Here is a 25,822-nt window from a genome sequence, read left to right as displayed (position 1 = left end):
CATTGCTTAAATTTCCCAGGTCATCTAGACCAAGGAATAGGAGCCCAGGGTGAAAGAAAGAGTAGTCCCAGGCTTCTTAAGCCCTCCACAATGTTTCAGTGCTTAAGAGTGTTGTTGTTTTTTTTTTTTGATGGGTTTTGGTGAGAGTGGGGAAGGAAGTGTTTTTTTAAAAATATCTTTCACTAATACATTGTTAGTGGAACTGCGAACTGATCCAACCACTTTGGAAAGAAATTTGAAATTATACCCATAGAGTTACAAAACCACATATAACCTTTTAATACTATAATATGACCATTAGGTCTATATAAGGTAATCAGGAAAAAAGGAAAAGAACCTCTATGTACTAAAATATTTCTAGCAGCTCTCTTTGTGGTGACAAAGAACTGGAAATTGAGGGGATGCCCATCGATTGGGGAATGGCTAAACAAATTGTGGCATATGATTGTGATGGAATACTACTGCACGATTAAGAAATGGCAAATGTTAACTTTAGGAAAACATGGAAAGATCTACATGAAATTATAAAGAATGAAATGAGGAGAACTAGGAGAACATTATATCCAGCCACAGAAATATTGTTTGAAGAATACCTTGTGTGCCCATCTCCAGAGAAATAAATGATAAGTAGAAATAAATAAGAGACAATTTTATATAACCATATCTTTTTGCAAATAATGCTTTCTCTAATGAGGAAGAGGAAGTTAACTAGGTATTTTAAAGTCATAGACAAAATAAATTAATTTAAAAAAACTTTCTCCAGTCAACATAGATTGGAGCCAACAACTATAGAAGGTTCACAGGAGTTCTTTCCCCTCTGAACTGAGAGGTTATAACCCTTAGAAATAGGGTCTGGTAAGAGATAATGGAACAAACATTTATGAAGTACCTTCTTTGAGCCAGGCACTATGTTAAGTGCTTCAAAAATATTACCTCATTTGAGAGGCAAAAGATAGAGACACTTAACTGAAAAAGATGCAAATGAATGAATGAATCTGAAATCACATTTCAGAGGTAAGCCGGTGGCTTTCCAAGAATTAGCCAAGTTAAAAAATACTTACAACAACTCCACTCTTTGTGACCATCTCCCGAAAGGTGAAGTTGCACACAGCCCAGGCTAAGTAATAGGTGGACATGAGCGGGGTCTGTGAGAAATGATCAGTAACCCATCCATCTTCCTCAAAAACTGAAGTTTCCACTGGCATATTAGATAAAGACAAATATGTGGCTTGATGCTTGATGCTGATTTTAAAAGTCGCCTTATAGATGGGTTCATCAAAACAAGGAAAGGCCTTTCTTGCATGTGTCGGAGAGAACTGTGTCACACCAAGGAACCTGGAGGCAAAAGAAAAAAAATATATATATATACATCACCAATTGCATTTATGGCTTGAGGTATGGGTACATTAAGTGCAGCTGCTCCTGAAATAAAACATGTTTGCCAGATATGCTAAGTTCTTCTTTTCCTGAACCAAACTAAAATGCATAAACAGCAAGAAAGCACATTTCACATATAACACATTTTTTTCCAACAATAAAAGTTCTTCAGGGTAGTTTTTGTCTCAATTAGAGTAAACTCATAACCCAGAGCAATACATGGACAATAAAACATTGCACTTTACCCAAAAAAAAAAAGCTCTTTGGAATCACATTGGCAAATAGTGGAAAATAACTTTTCTCTCTTGCATCGTGGCTCGTTTTCTACCTTGGCAATGGAAATGGGGATGGGGATGGGGGGTAGGTTACCCAAATGATAGAAAACTCTGAATGTAAAACACAAAAGAAAATCTTCAGATCAATGTATACTCAATGGCCACAATGGGATCCCCTTGCACCCTCAGATTTCAACATAATGAACTTCCATTGGATTTTAGAACTCATCTGTATTGATTGTGCTCCAGATGTGATTGTTTTCTACCTCTGACATCAATCGCATTTAAGTCGTTGGGTCCTGGTACATTTTGTTCATATTATAAATATATATTTGTCATGTATAAAAATATATTCATATAAATATATTTATTGTGTTTAATATACTTATATATTTATTGCACATAAATACATATTTATGTGTAAATATATGAATCCATATTATAAATATAGAAATAAAAAAGAAGCAATGTGGATTGGTAGTATGAATACTAGGGTCAGAGCGTTTAAGTTTAAATCTCCACAATACTACTTGCTATTTGTGTGACCCTGGACCAGTCACTTGCCATCTCTTTACTTCAATTTCCTCTGAAGATGCATATTCAGTGTAAAATACTGCTTGGTGCTGGGGATACAGAGACAAGAATGACACTCTCTTTGCCCTCTGGAGTTTAGACAGTATTTAAACGTCTTCAAAACTATTCTACTATTCCAGACTTCTCATATATCATTCCCTTATATGTGTCACCCTGGGAAAGTCACTTAACTGCTATCTGCCTCAATTTCCTTAACTGTAAATTGGAATAATAGCACCTATCTCAAGGCATTGTAAAACTAAATTGGAATGCATATAGCAGGTGCTTAATATTTGTTCCCTCTCTTCTTCCCCATGTCAAGCCATTCTGACATACCTTCTATTCCTTCTTAAATAATACTCCATCTCTGGTGTGCATGCCTTTTCACTGGCTGTCCTCCATAACTGGAATGGTCTCTCTCCTCACCCTCAGCTTCTTAGAATCCTTGGCTCAGCTCAAATGCTATCTAGCACTTGAGGTCCTTCCCTGCCCCCAGTCTCCTAGTCCCTTCCCCCTAGGTGATCTTCCATCTAATCGGCGTATATTCCTATCTCCCTATTCTTTGAGATGTAGTTGGGCAGCCACTGTTTTTGCCTTCTATCCTTAGTGCCTAGCCCTGTGCCTAGTCCATAATAGGCACTTGAAAATGTGGAGTGATTGATTCTAAGGTGAAAGCACACAAAATATCTTCCATCCCTAGAATTCGCTCCCTCTTTATCTCTGTCTCTTGGCATCCTGAGCTTCCCCCCAAGTATTAACTTCTACAAAAGCCATTTCCAATCCCTCTCGATGCTAAAGCCTTCTTTCTGTTGGCCATCTCCAATTGATGGTCTATGTACCTTGTTTGCATGGAGATTTTTTTGACATTGTCTCTCCCTCCCCCTTTATTTCATGAGCCTGGGAGAGCAGGGACTGTTTTCTGCCTTTATATGTATCCCTGGTTCTTAGCACAGTGCCCGGCACATGTAGAAGGTTCTCAATAAATGCTTGTTGACTGACTGACTGACCCAGAGAAATAACAGTAAATCCTAAATGACTAAGGTTGTTTTTCAGCTCTACATCGTGGGTTCCCATGGTGAAAAGCATAGCACTCTTTTAGCTTTCATAGTAACAAATGAAAATACTCAAATACTGTGAGAGCCAAGCAGTCAAAAAAGGAGTCTTGCTATGAAATGTATAAGACCCTAGATGCAATAATGAGCTGATATTAGGACATGAGAAGCACTGAAGCTAAAGCTAATTTTTTGTTGAGCCTTGGAGATAAAAGTAATGAGATTGATTTGGGATTATTTGTTGTTCATTCATTTCATTTCATTGGGCTGGGCTCTTCGTGACCCTATTTGGGGTTTTCTCGGCAAAGATACTGGAGTGATTTGCTATTTCTTTCTCCAGCTCATTTTACAGATAAGGAAACTGAGGCAAACAGGGTTAAGTGACTAGGAGCTAGGAAGTATCTGAGGTCAGTATCTGAGCTTAGGAGGATGAGTCTTCCTGACTCCAGACCCAGAACTCTGTCTCCTGCTCCATCTACTTGCTATACTAGAGTCAAGGGTGATGACTTTCCCAAGACAGACATTGAGATACCCCCATAGTGAATGAAGGAAAGAATCAGGAAGTTATATCTGGAGATGAAAGACACACAGAACCTCAACCCCTGAAACAGGAAGCAGCTCCATCTCCAACAGGGGGAAACTAGCCAAGTTCACAGTTGGAAAAGAGGATGAATCCTGGGTAAGTCAGCAGTTGAGTGAACAGGTACAATAAAGACACCACCCTCGCAACAGAGACTAATCATGAACTGGATCCAAGCAATGCCATTTAAATTAATTCTAACAAATATGGTAGGTCTTCCAGGAGGGTGCCATGAATGACAATTGGGGACAGGTAGAAGACTAATGCCTTTAATAGAAAAAAAGATAAGAAGACTCATAAAGGCTTCAAAAGCACAGAGAAAGAAGAGGCTGTGGACTATGACTCAGGCTACCATGCCCAGCAATTTTGTTCCCCCATAGGTTTAGCAGGACCATTCCTTTTAGCTAAAGCTCTGCTGATAGCTCAATAAAATACTAAGTAAAATCTAAGTTTTCTCTAAGTCACTCTCTGCCCTCAAAAGTCCACCACAAAAAGGATTGGGCGCTAAGACCAACTTGAGCATTTCAGTAAATAATTCTTGTCATCATCATCTTCAAATTATCTAGTGCTTTAGCATTTTAAAAGATTACTATCTTGTGATAACACTAGAATGGCACTAAAATGCGATTGCAAACCCAGTTATTGTAAGCCCCAATTCCCCTTACCTAAGACTCTCCTCACTGGCAGAAAAGGAATTCCCAGTGCTCCATGTCTAAGTGAAGTGAGGAGTTGACAAGAATCATGGCTTTTTGTGGTGGTTGTTCAGATATTTTCAGACTCTTTGCCATCCCATTTGGGGTTTCTTAGCAAAGCTACGGGAGTGGTTTGCCATTTCCTTCTCCAACTCATTTTAGAAATGAAAAAATGAAGGCAAATGAGGTTATGGGATTGGCCCAGGGTCACACATCTAGTAAGTGTCCAAGGGCCGGATTTGAACCTTCTATCCCCTGTGCCTCCCAGCTGCCCCTCATTTTTTTTAAATGAAACCCAAATACTTACAAATGTGTGGTCTAAAAATATATGAAAATTCTACATTTTTAGATTGCGTTTATGTCTACTACTTTAGAAAGCATTTGGAATGTTAGTAAATTTGACCAAATGCTAATTACCCTTCACTAATGGCTTTTAAAATTTTTAACAACAAATCTCACAGCAAATATTTTTATTTGCTAATAAAGCCAAGTCCTTATACTTCTCTTTAACATAAGCTCCTCCATACATAACACAAAAAATGACAGGAAATATAGCTTTAATTTAATAAGATTTTAGAATGCTGATAAAAACACTAAGAATGATAAGAAAGTATGGAATATGAAAGAAAGCGAATTAGGGATAGGCTTAGAGAAGCAATGTACTATACATGAAGCATTTGCTTGATATATGGCAATTGCTATAAAAAGCAAGGTTGCTAGGTGGCGCAGTGGATAGAGTGCAGGGCCTGAGGTCTGGAAGATTCATGTTCATGAGTTCAAATCTGACCTCGGATACTTAATAGTTGTGTGACCCTGGGCAATGAGCCCATTAAAATGAGCCAGCACAGGAAATGGCAAACCACTCCAGTGTCTTTGCCAAGAAAATCTCAAATGGGGTCACAAAGAGTTGGACATGACTGAACAATAAGGAACAACCTATATGAAAAGTTTACAGAGAAGTGGGAACAATGGAACAAAAGGAAAACCAAGAAAATATTAAAATTTTAAAACCACAAAAATGGAAAGAAGAAAATGAATATTGAGTAATTATAATGGCCAAATTTGTCCCTAAATAATAAGAGATTAGAAAATACACCTTCCTCCTTTCCTTACAGATGTGGGGGATTGTTTTTATAGAGCACTAAATGTGCTGTCATACTCCTTAGATCTTGCAGTTTGTTTTGTGGGGCTGCTTTTTTTTCTCCCTTCTTTCTTTTGTAGTCTCTGCTACAAAGGACAGATTGTTTATTAGGGGAAAGAGAGTCAGGATACATTCAAAAATAAAAGTAATTTTAAAAAACAAATGGGATGAATAAAAAATTAAAATTTAAAGGAAAATAGCAGCAGTTAGCAATATTTTTTTTGCTATTGTTTTATGGCAATCCTCTTTGATTTCATTTTTTACTCAATTCTAAAGATGTAATTTATAAGCCAAAACTTAGATGTTTATTAAGATATAATTTTTGTTTCTCATTGAGTAATGAAAGTATTCTTAAGAGAATGAACTTATAATGGGTGGAAAATAAAGTAACAAATATTTGCTTCTCCCATCAATTTCTATTTATGGAGGGGTATCTCAATTCAAAGGATGTTTTGAGGTACCTATTAATGGGCCATTCAAACTGGGAATACATATGAATGTATATAAGTTTCAGAGATAGAAAGGTCTAATAAATGCAACAATAACAAATATATATGTATAAATACTCATATATACATGTACACATATACACACATATATGTAATGGTAACAGAAAATTGGAAACAAAGTAGTTGTGTATTGATTTGTGGAAATATTGACCAAATTGTGGCATATGAATATAAAGGAATATCAACATACCACAAGAAATTAAGAATATGAAGAATTCCTTAATCTGGTATTTGACAGACACCATAATCCAAGAGTCATAGATTTAAAGATGGAAGAGGGCTTAAAAACCATTTATTATACCCGTACCCCCCAATTTAAAAAATGAGGAAAGTGAGGCCCAGGAAGAAGTTATTTTCCTGACATCATATAGTTAGCAAGTTGCAAAGCTAGAATTGAGAACACAGGTCTTCTGATTCCAAATTAAATCTACCTACCAACCTTATCACATAGTCCAGAGATGTCAAACTCAAATGAAGAGACCATGAAGCCATTTGTAAGGATCCCTCTAGGCTGCATATTCAATTAGAAAACCTTGTGATAAAGTTAAATATGTTTTATTGTATTTTTAATCATTTTGTTAAATATTTACCAATTATATTTTATTTTGAGCTGGGCTACTCTCAGGAATATTGTGGGCCACAAGCAGCCTGTTTGATATATCTACTCTAGACTAGCCAAAATGATCAACATTTACCCAGAAAACATCTTATATACATTCCCACCTGCATTTACATCCTTCCTCCTTAGGATGACCTCATACTCTTCTTCATCCAAATTCGGGACTTGCTTCAAAGTCCAGCTCAAGCCTTGGCTATACCATGAAGTCTCCTTTGACTACCTCCAGTCTACCATTATCTCTCTTACTTCTACATTCCTGTAACAATTATCTTATGCAACATTCTCATAATATGGTAGTATGACAACTTTTTTTCTACATATATTTAGGTTCTTCCAACTGTAAATTGAGAGGAAATTGTCTTTTAATCGTCTACATGGCTCCATTTCTGGCCACCGTACAATGCCTTGAACATCAATAAATACTTGATTGATTAACCTTTCAAGTATCCAAGATTTCTAATGTCAATAATTCTTTGATCAATTTCTCAACACAGTGAATATACAAATCCACCAAATACTGGTGCTAATAATAATAACAACAATAAGAGGTAGCCCTTATACAGCACTTTATGGTTTTCAAAGCACTGTACAAATATTATCTCATTGTATTCTCACAACAAGCCTGGGAAGGCAAGTGCTTTATTATTTCCATTTTATACATGAGGAAATTAAGTTCAATGACTTGCCCGGGATTGCATAGCTAATAAATGTCTGAGGCTAGATTTGAACTCAGGCTAACTTTTCTAGCCTTTTTCCCTTTCTGTCAGTTGCACATGTGTAGTTCTGTTGGTGAATATTAATCTACTGGTATTTATTCATCACTGTTTTACATGTTATACTACTTAATACAGCAAATTATGGGGAAGGCACTAAAGATATCATTATCCCCATTTTACAGAGGAGAAAATTGAAACTTCTGAAGGTTGCCCAGGACCACCTAGATTAGTGATTGGCAGGGTCATAATTTGATGCTAAATCTTCCTGACTTGAAGCCCTACACCCTCTCCACTATTCCAAGTTACTTTTCCAATAAAAGCTCCCATCAATCATACTAAAATAAGCCCCTAAAATGTGTCAGTTGAGGTATTCATCATGGTAGGGTAGTCAGAGAAGGATAAGAACAGGGTCTCTGACCTTCAAGGAACTTCCAAACTAGTGGACAAAACAAAGAAAATGTATTAAAAGACAGAAACCCAGGGCAATACACAATGCATCCAATGAGTGACACAAATATGGAGCACCATGGAAGATCCTCAGAGGCTGGAATCTCTGTCATAACCTATTAAACTCAGACCCCAAAGCAAAGATTTAGCTAATAGTGAGGTAAGAGCTAATTAAAAATTAGAACTCTACAACTCCTTGCTAATGAGCACTTGATAACTCCAGTTACTAGTGTCCTGGCAATACTTCATATAATTTGGGTTACTTGAAGAGATCTGTGAGTCAAACCAGAAATGGTAAGTCTATGACAATTCTAATTCTCACTGAATTCTTACATTCAGGTATGTACACCCAGGGATAACTGTATAGATTCAGGTATTTTCTAAATGAGGAAATAACAATTTCACAGTCTGGCACCTGAAGAAGAGTGGAAGAGAATTTTAATTTAATCATCAGAAAAAGGAAAAGTTGTCCAGAGGCAAGGCTAACTAAAAGCAATAAACAGTACCTGCTCTTTGAGCTTTTTGATTAAATGCTAACTTAGGGACAACTACATTTTCCAATTGAATAGTTCCTATTGAGAGAGCAAAGTAAGAAAAGGACAAAGGAAGAAGAAGCCAAGAATTATACAGATTTTAGCTCTCTTAATTAATTTATTAATTTGAAAGATATGTTCAGAGTCTCAGGTACTTTGAGTGATGGAAGATTAATAAAACATGGTTGCTGTCCTCAAGGTACCTTAATCAGTAGGAGAGATGAGACAGTAAATATTATATGTTATAAGAATATATACAGTATGACTATAAAACAGTGAAGACTATATCAGTAAATGGGAGAGAAAGATTATTCCATGGAAGTCCAGAGAAAGGATTTTACTTCTCTGGACCTCAGTTTCTTCCTCTGTAATATGAGGGGGTTTTTAGATAAGGAAGGGGGGAGAAAATAAAATAGGATAGGTTTATTAGAAAGGATATATTTTAATGAACTGGAGGAATTCCATGTGAACTGGAACGATCTCCAGGAATTGATTCAGAGTGAGAGGAGCAGAACCAGGAGAACATTGTACACAGAGACTGATACACTGTGGTACAATCAAATGTGATGGACTTCTCCATTAGTGGCAATGCAGTGATCATGGACAACACTGAGATATCTATGAGAAAGAGCATTATCCACATTCAGAGGAAAAACTGACCACAACTTGGTGAACTGGAAAGATCTCCAGGAATTGATGCAGAGTGAAAGGAGGAGAACCAGGAGAACCTTATACACAGATTTGGATACACTGGATACAGTGTGGAACAATTGAATGTAATGAACTTCTCTACTAGCAGCAATGCAATAATCCAGGACAATTCTGAGGGACTCATGAAAAAAGAACACTATCCACATCCAGAGAAAGAACTGTGGGAGTAGAAACACAGAAGAAAAACAACTGCTTGATCACATGGTTCTATGAGGATATGATTGGGAATGTAGACTCTAAACAATAACCCTAATGCAAATATTAATAATATGGAAATAGGTCTTTATCAATGACACATGTAAAACCCAGTGGAATTGCACATTGGCTACAGGGGTTGGGGGAGGGAAAGAACATGAATAATGTAAGCATAGAAAATTTTTCTGAATTAAATAATTAAATAAGATTTTTCAATAAAAAAAAAGAAGGGCTATATATTGAGCTAAACCTAAAAGGATAGGTAGGGTTTTGAAAAGCAGAAACTGTGTTTATGGGCATTGAGGGAGAGGGGAATCAAAGAACATTCCCCAAATAAAGATAACAATCAGAGGAAAGAATTCTGAACTCAGAATCAAAATACCTGAGTCTAAAGCCCAATCTACAACTAGTTACCCATGGAAACTTGAGCAGGTCACTTAAACTCTTAGGACCATAGTTAGTAAAATGGGAGCATTATACTAGACAAACATTGAAGTCACTTCCAGTTGTGACATTATATCTTTTGGTGAATATAGACACACAAAGAAGAAGACACAAAGTGTGCCCCGGAAATGATGAGTAAGAAGTATGGTTTGACTAGAGCCTTAGATCCATGGGAAGTCACAGGACTTATCTAGGAAGCTGGGATAATAAATTAGGGTCACACTATAGTATAGAGAGCCTTCTAGAGTAAGGGGTTTGTTTTTTGGTCAGTAGATAATTGCAAGCTTTTAGATAGGAGCCCAACATAAATAGGACTAACATTAATCCAGGGGCAGGACTTGAGTGGATACCATTTAAGACAGGGAAACCAGAGAAATGACCACAGCAGTAGCATTGGCCAAACCTAATAAGAGTCTGGTTGATGGCTGGAGGTAAAGAAAAGGAGGCTCTGTGGCCAATAATATAACAAAGGTAAGATCCGTAAGACCTTATGGTTAACTAAACATAGTAGGTGGGTAATGGGAAAAAGCCAAGGATGAAGAGCTAAGGGGTTAGGTGAGCCTACACAATGGGGAGAATGACTTTTCCATAAGTGGAAACATGGAAGTCAGAAAGAGGAGGAGGTGCTCTGGAAGGGAAGATGATAAGTTCAATTTTTGTCATGATGAGCTCGAGATACCAGCAGGATATCCAGGTGGAAATAATTAGCAAACATAACAAAAGGATGAAGGAAAACATATTTCTGTAAAGGTGTAGCAGTGAAATAAGCAAATTGAAAAACCCCAGGAGGCTGGTGATGGGGATAATGTAGTGTCTTGTCACCTATTTCTATTCTCATTCCTTAACCAAAATCATCCCTGTCATCTAATGAATCCCTCTATTACCATAAAAAGTTTTACTTCCAGAAATGACATTCTAAGAATGTCACTCCAGCATACCCAGAAGAATGTGAATAACTTACATGTATTTTAATTCTCTCCCATTTAAAATAAATGACTTGATTTTTGTAACAACTTGTCAATTTGACATTTTGGTTGAGCTAAGGAGGAGGGCTTAAAGCTCTGTTTTGCCTCTGAAGGATATAGAGAATTGATTTCTTTTCATTTATGCGGAAGTCCAATAGGCAAGCCAGTTGTGTCAAGTCATTACGATAACATTCAGCAGAAGTAATGCATTAATGTTGGATGATCCTGCCGGCAAATTACAGCATGTGATACAAAACAATTTCTGGTTTATTATTTTCCGTTTGCCTCTTCGTAAAGGCAAAATAAATATAGCCAGGAAACAAACATTTGCATAACGCTGTTGGTATTCAGATTGATTCATGACTTTCGAGGTGGAATCAGCCCAAACCAGGAAAAGCTTAGAAAAAGCATGTTCTTTTTGGGAGGCACCTGCTTTGGCCAGATCTAGTCACCTCTCGTGGACAGCATAATAAAAATCGTGTTTAAAATGTATCTCGTAGCTGCTGCAATACACCTAGGGTCGGATGACTTTTAAATGAGGGCTACAAACTCTAAAGAGCTCAAGGAAAGTTGCTATGAAATACACAGGCCTTTGTCAGCTTGAAAGAAATCATTTTTCTGGTATTTACAGCGACTAGGCTGGAAGCTTGTCTACACAACCCAAGGTCACCGAAGTTCCCTAGGTTCCCTTTAGAGTACAAGCTGTTATGCAAAATGAAAACTATTACTCTGAAGAGAAACACTCGTGGGAAGGCAGGATGGGCCATCCCTTCGATTGTGAATTTTTATGTACTTCAATGAGTCATTAAACTCAAACCATTTCTGTAAAGAAGCATTTGTGCTAAATACTCCGAACTATAAACAAGAGTGTATTCCTTTAAAAAAATAACCATTCTAGTAAACTTAAAAACATCACGCAATAATGTGAGCAATATGTATGTAGGAAGCGATCCATATGTGAATAATTGTGTTATAAAAACAGAGCATAATATACATAATTGCTTCCCCCTTCATGTATTAAATTATTTTGCTTGCTCTTGTTGAAGAGGAGAGTTAAACACGATCACCATTGATAGAAAGTGTTTTAATTGAAGAAAAAAATGGTTTTGCTAGAGCCTTCTTATTTTACTTTGAGGAGAAGGCTAAACAGAACAGCCCTGGGAATTCATGTACCATGATTTAAAATGATGAAAGGCTTCAATAAGTACTAAAAATCTTTATTGTCATGGTTCAAAGAATTACTCATGAACTTAATAGCTGTTGACCAAATCGAATGGTGGACATATCCCAATTTATGCTTATCTTTATAGCTGCCCAGCTCTTGGTGGTGGTGTAAAGCCAGGATGGGGAGAGATTCTCCTGGTCCCTGGAATTTATTGTGATAGTGTAGATCAGAGAAGAAAAGTGGGATGTTTTTTTTTCCTCTACCTCTGCCTGCTAGGTTCTTATAAGCGTCCAAACAAGGTTCATGATTTCTGAACCCATGATAGTATCAGAGAGAGGCAGAGACAGAGAGAAAGACAGAAACAGAGAGAGACAGAGGCAGAGACAGTGAAAGAGAGAGGGAGAGAGACAGAGACAGAGACAGAAACAGAGACAGTGAAAGAGAGACAGAGGCAGAGACAGTGAAAGAGAGAGGGAGAGAGACAGAGACAGAGACAGAAACAGAGACAGACAGAGAGACAGAGGCAGAGACAGTGAAAGAGAGAGGGAGAGAGACAGAGACAGAGACAGAAACAGAGACAGACAGAGAGACAGAGGCAGAGACAGTGAAAGAGAGAGGGAGAGAGACAGAGACAGAGACAGAAACAGAGACAGACAGAGAGACAGAGGCAGAGGCAGTGAAAGAGAGAGAGAGACAGAAACACAGAGAGAGAAGAGAGACAGAGAGACAGAGACAGAGAACTAGCCCTGCTTTCTCTTCCCTCTCATTCCAGACATAACCTTCTTTCCTCCATTTCTTCACCTGTGGCTGAACCTAAAGACAAGAAGGTAAAGAATGACAAGATGCAGCAATGACAAGGGAGACTATGTGGAGTGACAACTGTTCCCTGGTTCTAGTTAAATTTCCTAAGGCAAGGGAGTCACACCCTTTGCTGTTTTAAGGACTAAAAATCCCAGTCACTGAGGATGAAAGCTTATTGATGCTTAAAATCAAGTCTTAGTTTGTTTTTCACTCTCACCTTCTATCTTAAAATCAATACTAAGTAGTGGTTCCAAGGCAGAAGAGCAATAAGGGCTAAACAATTGGGGTTAAGTGTCTTAGAATCAATACTAAGTATTGTTTCCAAGGCAAAAGAGTTTCCAAGAGCAAAAAAAAAAGGTAAGGGCTAGGCAAATGGAGTTAAATGATTTACCCAGGGTCATACAGCTAGGAAATATCTGAAGCCAGATTTGAGCTTAGGACCCCTCATCTCCAGTCCTTGTTCTATATCCACTGACCTTTCCCCACCCCTAGTTCTAATCCTTAATAATTGTGTAACCACTAACATGTATCTTTACTTTTCTGAGCCTCAGCTTTCTTATCTGTAAAATGGGCTTACTGCTTACACTGCCTCCCTCACAAAGCTATTAATGTGAAAATACTTTGTAAACCAGAAAGCACTATAGAAATGTGAACTGATGTTCTAGTTGTGAAAGTCTCTTCTCTTCTTTCTAGGAGGTAGATAATGTTTAAACAAAGAACACCAGACCGAAAGAGGAAAGAATTACTCCACCTTCCAGCTCTCCCACTTACAGCTCTGGGACCTTGAGCAATTACTTGAACTCAAATTCCTTCAATTTCTTGAAATAATTTTGAGAGACCTAAACTCCAGTTTCACTGATATGCCAAAACTTCAATGGGGAAAAACTCCCTCTGCCAATGCAGTCATACTGTTCTACATCTTAGAAGATGCCTCAGATGGCATGTAGTTCAACCCTGTCTTTTTACAGCCGAGGAAAATGAGCCCCAAGAAGATTAAAGAATTGTTCCAAGGTCACACACTATCAAAAATGGAATTTGAACACAGGATCCCTGAGTCCAGAGACTACAGTCTTTGCACTATCATCAGCATTAAGAGTACTGCCTAGGAGATTGAGGTCAAATGACTTGCTTGGGATTCTACATGCCCAGTATGTGATCTGAGCTCCAATCTTCCAAACTACATTATTTCAAAACCATCTTGCAAAATGAGGGAAATGATATGTGCTCTTATCTATCTCAAATAAGATAATAACTATTGCAACAGAGTGGGCCATTACCATATACATGACCACGGTCAAGTTCTTTAAAGACTTATGCCCTCATCTGCAAAATGAGGGGATGAGACCAGCTAGTCTTTGTGTTCCCTTCTAGCTCTAGAGCCACAATCCTAAAATCCTTCCTAAGACCTAAAGTTATTTAAATATCTGTTAGTATTTTTATTTTCCAAACTAAAACCTTCATTTCATTCAAAATAATAGTCAATGATAACATAACAATTTCCTCAAAACTTTGATTGCTCTTGTTATTACTGTCATTGTTGAACAAAGGGAAAAGATCAACCCGTTTTGCCAAAATACCACCAAATGTTTAAGTGGGGAGAAATGAACATCCCTGGGACTTAGCACCAACTCCTTTTGCTTCTGGATAAGATAGAATGTGTGTGTCTGCAACCCAAAGGATGTAAGCAGACCCACCCTCAGCAGCCTTAAAGCTGCTGTTCTCTAACAAGACTTGCATCCCCTTCATCCCTTGACAAGCCGGTGAGCACCTTGCTTCTATGATCAGACTCTGAACTCTCTCCTCAGATACCTAGTTGAAAATTAGCCATAGGACATAGAAGAGAATAGAGGCAGATGTTAAGGAATTAGGATGGAAGCAAGCCAGTCTGGAAAGGAAAGAATGAACATAGAAGAAACTAAGTAAAATAACTACTCAGGAAATTATGGGAGCTTTCCTCAAGGCTTGGAAATATAAAAGCTTTCCTTAAAGTATTGGTTTTTTCTCCCTCAAATTATTTTGTATTTATTTAGGTGTTATATACCCCTTTCTAAAGACAGTGAGGACCTCCTAGCTGTGTGACCCTGGGAAAGTCACTTAAGCCCCATCTGCTAGCCCTTACCACTACTCTGCCTTGGAACAAATACATAATATTGATTCTAAAATGGAAGGTTAAAAAAAAAATGTGAGCTCTTTAAGGGCAGTCATTTTGTTGTTTCTTTTGAGTCTCTGACATTGTGTTTTGCTTATTATAATGGTACTGAATAAATTTTGGGTTTATTAGATTAAATTGGATTAGATTGAATTAGATTAAAATTGATTTGCATGGGAACAGCTGGAATGGAATGGCTCCAGGGATTAAGAGCCAGGTTTAGAGTCAGGAGGTCCTCGGTTCCAATCTAAACTTTCTAGCTGTGTGACCCTGGGCAAGTCACTTAACCCCCATTACCTCACCCTTACCACTCTTCTGACTTGGATCCAATACACAGTATTGATTCTACGATAGGAGGTAAGGGTTTTTTAAAAAAAAAGGGATTGATCTATACCCTTGGCACTAAAGAAAGGTAGCTCCTGGAATGATTGAATATATATTCCCAAAGTCTTGCAATACCATTCAATGCTGGAGCTCTGGGTAGCAAAGGCATACAGAGGAGCATCTTAGGGCAGTGATAGTACACTATCCCCAATATTTTTCCTCCTACACCCAGCTTTTTGCACTGATTATCGACACAAAAGAGCACTCAAGTGTTAGGAAACAAGAAGCAGGGTTCACTAGTAGTCAAGACATTCTCCAGCAGTGTCCAGCTGCCAAAAACAACCTAAGAAGATAGGAAGGACCAAAGAAAGTAAAATCATAATCACAATAAAGAGGAAAAGGCTTTTTGTTGTTAAGTAAAATACTCTAAATGTATTATCCTGTCCAGCAAACCACATTAATCCCTAAACCTTAAGTAGGAGAGCCCTTTGGGGAGAGGGTCATGCCTATGATATCCTTAGCACAGAGAACTCCTGATCAGGAAATTCCCTATCTGGATGCAGTTCAATCAGCACTTGGTCAGTAACAGTCTCAGAAAGTTACCTGGAGCTCTAAGAACTTAACAGGCATGTCAGAGGCCAGACTGGAATCCCAGTTTTCCTGACTCTGAGGCCAGCTCTGTATCTACTACTCCATTTGGTCTCCCAGGTGAACCATCGTTCCAAATAGGGTGTCTAATGAGCATTAGTCATGTCTACAAGATGCCCCCAACAACCAGCCAATCATATACTTCAGCTCTCTGTAAACGATTTTTTAAAAAGTTATTTAAAATATCTCTTGAGAAAACCAACATTCACATGTCTTCATACTTGGAAATATGTCTTCATACACAGTTTTCATGCACTTAGAAATCACTGGGAAATTAGCAGTCTTGCTTCTCAAAGTTTCACATAAAATAAATAGTCCTTAGCTACAGAGGTTCCCCCAACTTTGTCATTCTTTTTCATTCACTACAACCCTGTGAATACTAATAGAATTAAACCCCTAAAAAGTTCAGAGGAATTCAAGGGGGGGCATATCTATCCGGAATTGCCATTTATGACTCAATCTACCTTGTAGCAACCAGGACAAGAGAAAATCCAGGTGAATCAGTGATGCTAAGGAGACGGAGAAGGGAGAAGAAATAATCACTTGCTTCATTTGATCCAAGATTCAAATTCCAAAGTGTATTCAATAGGACTATTATAGCTGTATATCTGAACAAACAAAAGTCATCAAATTCATTCCGTGATAGAATCAGAAAAGACAGTTCAGTATTGGAGAAATCAATGATTCTCGAAGAGTTTTTGTCCAAGGGCAAAAGATGTGGAATCATTCATTCCCACTTGCTCCTACAAAACAAAGCCACTCACCCCTAATGAATGTAAAGAATTTAGGTCATGCTTTTGATCAGAAACTGAGTTGATTTTCTGTGTTTTATTAAATAACATAAGGAAAGTAGAAAGGAAGCATGGGTAGTGGTCAACTGATCAACTATGAAATAAAAATCAAGGAATCTGGTATCACTTCCTGCCCTTGATACATACTAGCTGTGTGACTGTGGGAAATTCACTTCAACTTCCAGTGACCAGCACAACTCTTTAAGACTCTAAGTTTAAGATGCTAAATGAAGAACAAATGATGGAGTTTCTGTACTAGTGGCTTCCTACACTTAAGAAACCACAGGTTCAGAGTCCTGGCACAAATATATATATACATGTAAAAATTACTTGTATTAGAAAAATAGGAATATATATGCATATATGTATAAGATATTGATTTTACAAAAATCCAGTTCATGCATGTAAGGAAGATATTCTCTGGGCCACTTGGAAGATTCCCAAAGACCATGAGACATTCCTAGACCCATTTTCTGAACCATTAATAAAGAAAAAGAAACTAATTTCACAACAGAAGTTTTTCCTTGTTAACGCATTGATTTAAAATACTGAAGACAAGTCAAAAAGACCCATTTAGTGGTGCTGGTTTTTTTTTCCCCTGTTTCCAACTGTTTTGTCAAGCACATTACAGACACCACTGAAGTCTGCCACTGGAGAACATTCTCCCTTTTGAAAGTGAGTGAAATATTCAGTTGCCTTGGGTAAATTTCCTCTTTCAGACAGACCATCTGGATCTAAATAAAGGTACCCTACTTCTAACATGGGCCTGCTCACCATCTGGCCACCTACAAGAGGCAAATGCCTCAGGTAAAGGAATACTTTACCTACTTCTAAGTAAGCATACCTCCACACAGCACCTTAAAGCAAAGGAAATGAGAAGGGAAGGGAATGTACATGTATTAAATGACTACTATGTGCCAGGCATTGTGCTAAGCACTTTACAAACATCATCTCCTTGGATCCTCATAACAACCCTGGGAGATAAGTGCTATTATAGTTCCTATTTTACACTTGGGAAACTGAGGCAAACAGAAATTATATGACATGCCCAGAGTCACCCAACTTGTAAGTGTCTGGGGCTGGATTTGAACTCAGGTCTTCATGACTCCAGCCTCAATGCTCTCTAGCCACTGTACCTAACTGTCTAAGATAGGTAAAACATACTTTGGAAGATTATTGCATATCTCCTCAGGGGAAAAATCTGTCTTTCAAATAGGTATATGTTCTAGCTGAAAGAATCATTTTGCTTAAAGATGCAGACATTTTCATTCTAAACAATTATTGCACTTACCATTAATCACAAATGGTAAGTTATCTCTTCCAGAAAGTCAAGTAGATTGCCTCAAAGAGATGTTTTTTCACCTTCTCAAATAGGTAAATATTATACTCCCAAGAAGTACATGGTCTAAACTTACAGCTTTACAGGACAGAAATGATTTAGCCCACTTCTCCCTTGCCAATCTGCAGGGTATAAAAATGTTGTGTCGTTCAGATCAAATAGGGGCTTACTCTACCAATCTGCCAGTGGGGATGGGAGGCAGGTAAGCTTAAAAGGAGGAATCTAATTCTACTTCCATCAGCTAACTGAGTTCTACAGGTTTTGTCATCAAAGAAAGAGGTCTCTGGGCAGAAGATATACTGTATGTTTATTAAAGTGTTAAATATATAATAACATCGTATTTTGCAAGTATTTTAAAATTTAAGCACTGATTTGGGGTTAACTGATTAAATGAAAGTTTTAGATTACTGAAGAACAAGCCATCATTAACTCCATGAAAATGTAGACTATCTGTATCATTTTGGGAATGCCAATTTACTCAGATTTTTTAATGGTAAAATCACCAAAAATGAAAACCCAAAATATTAATTGATCATGTTTTAAAAAATCATAGTATAAAAGAAGATAGATATGAGATACTGATGACATAATTGGAAGACGGGGGGATTTGATTTTTGCACTCCCCATGTAAATATCCAAAGAATAATATTTACTATAGCAGAAGTGTAGGAAGATAGGAAATGGAAACAATTTTCATTAACATACTGCTTAGAAATAGAACTGTTATGGTATTTCTGGAAGCAGAGCTAGGATTTGGGGACTCCTGCATTTCTATTGGAGCATAGCTCTGAACCATGTGTACTTGGTAAAACTTTCAACCAAGCTAATTCACACTTTGTGGAAATTGGTAAAAGGGAGGTAGAAAGCAAGTATGTACAATAATATCCTAGAAACCAAGGGCATAAAATGCAAAAACACTTGACCTTTTACCAGTTATTAGTTGGAAATATATGACCAAAAAAAAGTTGTCTGATAATTTATTCCAGGAAAAATATGAATACTTCATTCTGATTTAAATAGTTTCTGGGGAATATTTATTTGGTGGTAACAGAGTTATCCTGTGGTACTGTATGCTTTAAACTAGCAAAATTCTGATTTTAAAAGCTTGAGTTTTTTGTGTTTATTTTTTAAAGAAAGAGGTAGCATGGTCTAAAGGGCTGGCTGGCTTTGGAGTCTGAAAGACATGGGGTCAAATCCTATTTCTGATGCATACCAACTGTGGGACCACAGGCAACTCATTCAACTGCTAAATGCTCTTTAGGTGATTATTAAACTATAGAAGGATCTGTTTATCATTATAAGATGGAAGTAGATTCCTCACTGGAAAATCCCTAAAATGACTAATTCACTGGAAGGGATCACATTCCTCCCCCAAATTATCTAAAACAATATTTCTTATAAATTACATTGCTGGCTTCCCAAATTCTCCCACTACCACTACAATATGGGATGTGATTGGGTTGTTTTCTTAAAGAAATATGGTATTCCTTTCAAATCTAGTTGAAAAAGATGAGATTTTAAGTTTTACAACTGGAATGCTCCATACAGTTATCATACTATTTAGCAGAAAAACATTGCCTAATAGTTCCTTATTCCTCAATCACTGGGTATTTTATTAGGATTAAGGCACTTATTCGCCCTAAACAATAAAAGCTTCCCTGTACCCCAGAAGATGTTATGACTCAGCCAACCTACTATGTGACAATAGCTTCCCTTTGAAAGCTTCTCAGCAGAGTCTTGGGTTTTACAGCTTCTTTCTAGACCCCCCATGATCCCATTCTGCCTCCAAAGTTGTTGATCTTTTATGATTTCCCCTCTGGACATCTCCTGCCCTAGTTTGTCATTTGTCTAATTTTCAAAATAAAGTAAATGCTACTTTTTAAATGGGTCAAGGGAAGAAATAGAGCAAGAGCAGCACATACTCATAACCTCCAAAGATGAAAAAAAAAACATATAGCTGCTCTGGTCAAAGAAGCACCAAATGGTCATCTCTGTTAGTGACACCTGAGGATGCTTTCCCCTCAAAAAACTATAACTGGCAAGTACTAGAGACAGAGGATGGGATCCAAGCAACTTATGAACCATGAACCCATGGCCTTAGAGTTGCTCTGAGTAGTCATTTTTCTGGTGTTGAGGAGCCTTGCTTTCACATAGTATGTTGAACACTAGTCATCATCAGTAAAGAAAGAAGAGCCCTGTACTACATGACCTACTCTTAATTTTCCTATGTTGACCTTTCTGCTATTTGAAAATGGCTTTTAGCAAAGTTTCATCTACCAGCATATCTGTCTCTCTCTCCTGCCTCTGTCTCCCCCTCCCTCCCTCTCTCTTTCTCTCTCATATAGGAGAATGGGTAGGAATCTTGGATGCACCATTCTGAATCTAATGCTGACACAGTATGTCTATTTAAAACACACACACATATACATGACATTCGGCTTCTGGTTTCTGCTACTGCTTACAACTTTGTCATCTCGGCAGATTGCCAGGGTCATGGGCTAAATTGCACACTGCCCAACAACAAACTTGTAAACAAGCCCCTTTGCTGATGGTTAAGGATGTTTGGTGACTGACCTGGCAATGGTGTTACTAGGAGCTGGAGACTGGGAAGAGATCTCAGCAAAGGAAGTGGTAAGAGACCAAGTAGGCTCACTAGCCACCCACCCCACTCCATTTACGTTTCCCAAGGGCCAAAAAAAGCTAGATGATTGTAAGAGTGACAAAGAGGGGTAGGGTCTGTCTACCCGGGGTCGGACCAGTCTCTCTCTCTCTATCTGTGCATGTGTGCGTGTGTGTTTCTCTGTGTCTCTTTGTCTTTCGGTCTTTCTGTCTCTGTCTGTCTGTCTGTCTGTCTGTCTCTTCCCTCACCCTTCTCCCCCCCCCCCCCCTCCCGCTCCATACCTTCTCTCCCCATGAAGCACGTAGGAGCTGCGGAAGAAGCCCAGCAGCTCATTCTCAATCAAGGCGTTGTAAATGATTTTGAGGTTGTAATTCCTCTGCGCCTCCAGGGTCCGGTTGAGCACCACTACGAAGACCTGGTTTTGGGGATACAGGAAGTAGCGGGCGACCTGCACTGCCCCGAAGGCGCGATCCTCTGCCACCTGCACCCTTTCCACCACCACCCTTGAGGCGTGCAGTACGATGTAGCGGGTGGCGTTCAGGCACTCTATCTCCACGTTGACCTCCCCGGAGAAAGTAAAGTTTTCCATGAAGATGGTCAGCATCAGGTTGTAATGCAAGGGTTTCAGGTGGCCGGGAAGGCGCAGCTGAGTCCAGGGCTGCCAACGTCCCTGTTCCTCCTCCTCCGACACCTCCTTGGGTGCCAGGCTCCCGGGAGCAGCGCCAGGCGTCCCCGGACGCCCAGGCTCCCCTACAGCCCGGTGATCGAGCCGGGACGAGCTTGTGCCGCTGCTGTTGCTGCTGGTCCGAGCCGGAGCCCCGCCAGGAGCGCCCTCTGCCTCAGCCCCCGAGGCAGCGGCTGCAGCTGCACTGGCCCCACACTCCTCGAAGCGCAAGCTGAGGAGCACCGCGATCATGGTCACCACCAGCAGCGCCAGAATGGACACTGCGAAGCCGAGCACCAGCCGCTTGTGCACGGTGATGTGGCGCTCCGTGGTGCGGGGCCGCACCCCCACCGAGTCCGCCCACTGGTCCGAGAGCCCCCTGCTGCCGCTCCGGAGCGCCGCGTCGTCCTCGATCATCATGGGGCTGAAGGGCACGCTGCTCTTCTCGGCCCCCTCCTTCTTCTTCCTCCTCTTCTTTTTCTTCTTCTTCTTTTTCTTGTCTTCTTCTTGCTCCCGTTCTCCGTCCAGGGCCATCACACGGCCTCCCCCTCCCCGGCTCCCTCGGGCACCTCCTGCGGGCCGGCTGCGGCCGCAGCCTCCGCGGCCGCCAAGAGCGCAGACATCTGAGAGAACAGCTGGGGGCCCTGGGCGCGCGACTCGGGGACTGGAGATGGGGGCCGGACCGTGGGCTCGCTGACCCAGGAGCTTTCAGGGGGGACACGGGCAAGAGCACCCCACAGCGTCCGCACTCCCGCTCAGTTCTCGCATCTCTCCCTGTAGTCCCGGCCCCAAAGGCTCCGTCTGGGACAAGCCCAACTTGGAGAAGCCGCTGTGCCCCTTCTCTGGGCCACCCCACCTCGAGCGCGCCCTCTACTTCTCCAGCTGCGCTTATGTGCCGCCACTGCCGCTGGCTGGACGGCCAGGAGTCTTCAGCACATGCTGCCCCCGCCCCTCTTTCAGCCGGCTGCCTCCCGCATCTTCCACACAGCAGCGCTCTCTAGCCTCCTTTGCGGCCGCGGGAGCTTCCCAGGGCTTCTGCCAGTGGCGAGGAAGAGGAGAGAAAAGAGCCTGCAGAGGGACCGAGGTGGAGTCTGGCTGGGGAAGTTGGAGCTCCCGCGGTCTCCAACTCCACCTCCCGCAGTGGTTCTCAGCGTTCCTGGTGGTAAGGAGCTGCCGGCAGTTGCGGTGGCAGCGGCAGCAGCGGCGGGCAAAGCCGGAGCCACACACCGCACAGCTTGGGAGGCAAGGAGGGCTCGGGGTGACGGCAGTGCCTGAGAGAGAGCCCCCCTTCTCGCTGTTCGTTCCCTTTTCCTCCACTGCCTTGGCCGCAGCTAGCAAGCGGCTTGGGATTGAGGATGGGACAGCTGCTCTCTCTGGCTTGGATGTGTCTTCCCTCCAGAGATGGCAAGTGAACAAGAAGTGGCCAGGCAGCCTGGACCTTCAGGTAGGTGATGCTCTGGGATCCCTTCCAGTATATATCCCCGTGGGGAGAGACAGTGCGTGTGCGTGTGTGTGAGTGTGTGTGTGTATGCGCGCGAGAGTGTGTGTGTGTGTGCGCGTGTGTGCGCGCGTGTGTGCATACACACGCGCCCAGACTAGATTGCAAAGGCTACCCAGGCTGCATTCAGTGACTGAAACTCCCTGAGAAAGGCAAAGGAGAGGGAGAGAGAGGAGGAAGGGGGTGGGGGAAGGCTGAGCAGCTGAGACAGGCACAGAGAGATTAGAGAGCTTTTCTCCGCTCTGTCACACAAGACACCCACAGCTCCAGAGGGGGTTGCTGAGCAGCCTGCAAGAAGTACATTGTAAATCTTCAGAGCAACAAGCCCCACTGTCACCCCTCTTCTCCTCCCTTTCCTCACCCCTACCATAGCTCCGCCTGAAGGAATCGTAGGAGCCCTAGGCGAATATACACACCCCTGTAGCAAAGACAGAGCAGGCTGTGATGAGATGTGGCATGTGTCAGATTACAGATCACCCTCTCCAGAGGATTTCCGGGACGGCATGGAAATTGAAGTAAATTCTACAAATCCTTACTACACATTATACAGTCTATATCCTGTCTTGTGATGGAGACTGGTAAATGCATTGGTTTTGTTTGTGTAAAAACTTTTTAATTTTATATAATCAGAATTGTCCATTTTGTCTTCTGATCTTCTCTGTCCCTTATTTGGGCATAAACTCTTCCCATATCAATACTATTTCTTCATTGCTGCTGTAAATGTAAAATGCTGTAAAAACCTTTTATATATAAGAACTATATACATTTGAAGCTTATCTTGGTATATGGGAAGGTGGGAGAGAAAATAAATGCTTGTTAATTGGGGGAAATAATTTTAAAAAGAGGTAGAATAGGACAATTTAGGGGAAAGAATCCTATCTATGTTAAAGGTCATTAAAAGTAATATTGGCCTTTTTTATGTCTAGGCTAGGAGATAAATTAATAACATAATATCATCCATGTGGTCCCATAAGAACATGTTTGCTCTGATCAAGTTAAGAATGGAAGCAGTTTCCAGCTCATTCAGGTTTTATCTTAAATTACCCAAGACACAGTGTAACACTGCTCAGTTGTATTGTGGAGCTGATCAAATGACCATTTCACTTTGCCAGGATTGTTTGTTGTGGCTTTCCAATTTGAATCCTAAAAAGTTGCTTAAACCTTCTTAGAAGAGTTATCTCAACAGGAAGTGTTTGCTGGGTTGCATATTAGGCAGGCTTGACAGCGGGGTGCAGTTAAGCATGTTGAGGAGTTCTCTCTGCCTCCTTATGAACTGGCTGCATTTTAGAGGAATTTTTATTTTAATTCAGAGGGAATTGGAGCATAGGACACATCAGCCTTTCAGAATTAGTGTGGCAAAAATATGATTAGAACAATTCTCAGAAAGCCATCTCTGAAAGATGACATGAGACACAGGAATTCCCAGATTTAAGAAAGCCAAATCCCCACGGGTCCTAAGTCTAAACAGCAGTTTGAAGGATGAAGGTGGGAAGTAATTGCCATTTGCAAAGCCTTTGAGGTCTTCACATTTAGTTGGCATTATGCAAACCATCCCATTTCCGAAAATTATTTCAAAGGCAGCCCCCAGCAATGTCATTATTATACTACCTTTGGCACCCTCTAGAAGTGCAAAGTTGAAATATATCACACAGGAAACCAACTGGATTACAACTAATCTTCCATTGGCCACTCACCCATAGAAATTGTAGTAATAATAATAATAGTAATAATAATAATAATAGCTAAGTTTTATATAACTTTTGGCATGCTGCCTGGGCTCCACAATTATCTCATTTGATCCTCACAGCAATCCTGTGAGGTAGATGCCATTATTATCCCCATTTTATAGATGAGGAAACTGTGGCAAACCAAGGCTAAATGACTTGCCCAGAGTCACACAGCTAGTGTCTGAAGCTGGATTTGAATTCAGGTATTCCTGACTATTCTCTCACTCATCTATTGAGCCACATAGGTTATTAGTAGTAATAGAAGGCTATTACCCTGCCAGGTGAGGTATCAACCCCCAGAAGGAAGAAATGCCCAATGCCATACATTCAAAGTCTCTATTTAAGCCCTTTAAGATGCATTATAAAAGAAGTGCCAGGGTGTTTTAAAGCACATTTTATGTGGGCCGCTAGTAACAGACAAAGGGAAATGCCACATGCTGCTCAAGTTAAATTTTTCTGCTGTTTTTAAGTCACCATGCTCTTGCCATTCATATGTATTTGGTTGTATGTCCTCCATGCAAATTAATTTTTTTTTTGTTTCATCATATTAATCAGTACTAGCAAAGGAAACTCCCTATGTGACTTTAGTTGTCACTCCCCCAGTCTGGATCCCAGAAAAATGAAGGGTTGTTCAAATGATCTCTAGAAGCCAACAATTCTATTAGTCCATGAAAGTTTCAACAGCTTAAAGTAAAACAAATTCTTTCTCTGAATTTTCTTTGCCTGTTGTTTTCTAGGGTGTCTGTATGTGTGTGTATGTATACCTACCAGTGGGTCAACTAACATATTTCATGTACCTACTATGTGCTAAGCTCTGGGAATAGAAAAAAGGCAAAAAACAGTCCTTGCTCACAAGGACTTACAGTTTAATGAAGGAAACATCCAAACAACTATGTATGAATAAGATTTAGAGGCTACTGGACTTGGAGGCAAGGGATATGGGTTTGAACCTTACCTCTGCAATTTACTAGCTGTGTGATTGTAAACAACTCACTTATCCTTTCCAAACCTCAGTTTCCTCATCTGTATAATGGATGGAATCATCCTACACTACCTATTTCACAAGGTTACAGGTGATAGTAGCACTTTCTTCATCTCAAAGCACTTTATAAGTGAGTTATTATAAGAAATGGGCATAAGACAATACTGATCTATTCTGAAAAATAAAGTTGGCTTACATTTTGCAAGCTACTTAGTTAAGTCTGTTTACTGTATCTCAAGAGAACCAGAAGTTAGCTTAAAAATCCAAGAGCACCAAAATCTCCTT

At 40.0% G+C, this 25,822-nt stretch overlaps 1 protein-coding gene across 1 annotated transcript in view; it reads right to left on the bottom strand.

Annotated features, from left to right (window-relative positions):
* The window catches only part of TRHDE (thyrotropin releasing hormone degrading enzyme), a 463,529-nt gene extending 439,009 nt beyond the window's left edge, over positions 1 to 24,520 (bottom strand). Inside the window, exons 1-2 of the mRNA XM_001370518.5 lie at positions 20,948 to 24,520; positions 1,062 to 1,335 (exon numbers count right to left, since the gene is read on the bottom strand). Coding sequence (XP_001370555.4) covers positions 1,062 to 1,335; positions 20,948 to 21,864 — 1,191 coding nt within the window. The 5' untranslated portion in view covers positions 21,865 to 24,520. The remainder of the gene's footprint in view (positions 1 to 1,061; positions 1,336 to 20,947) is intronic.
* Between the last annotated feature and the right edge of the window lie 1,302 nt (positions 24,521 to 25,822).

The sequence above is a fragment of the Monodelphis domestica genome, chromosome 5 (genome assembly GCF_027887165.1).
Source record: "Monodelphis domestica isolate mMonDom1 chromosome 5, mMonDom1.pri, whole genome shotgun sequence".
Classification (NCBI taxonomy): Eukaryota; Metazoa; Chordata; class Mammalia; order Didelphimorphia; family Didelphidae; genus Monodelphis; species Monodelphis domestica.
The sequence above is the reverse complement of the archived record's forward strand: the minus strand, read 5'-3'. Positions and strand labels throughout refer to the sequence as shown.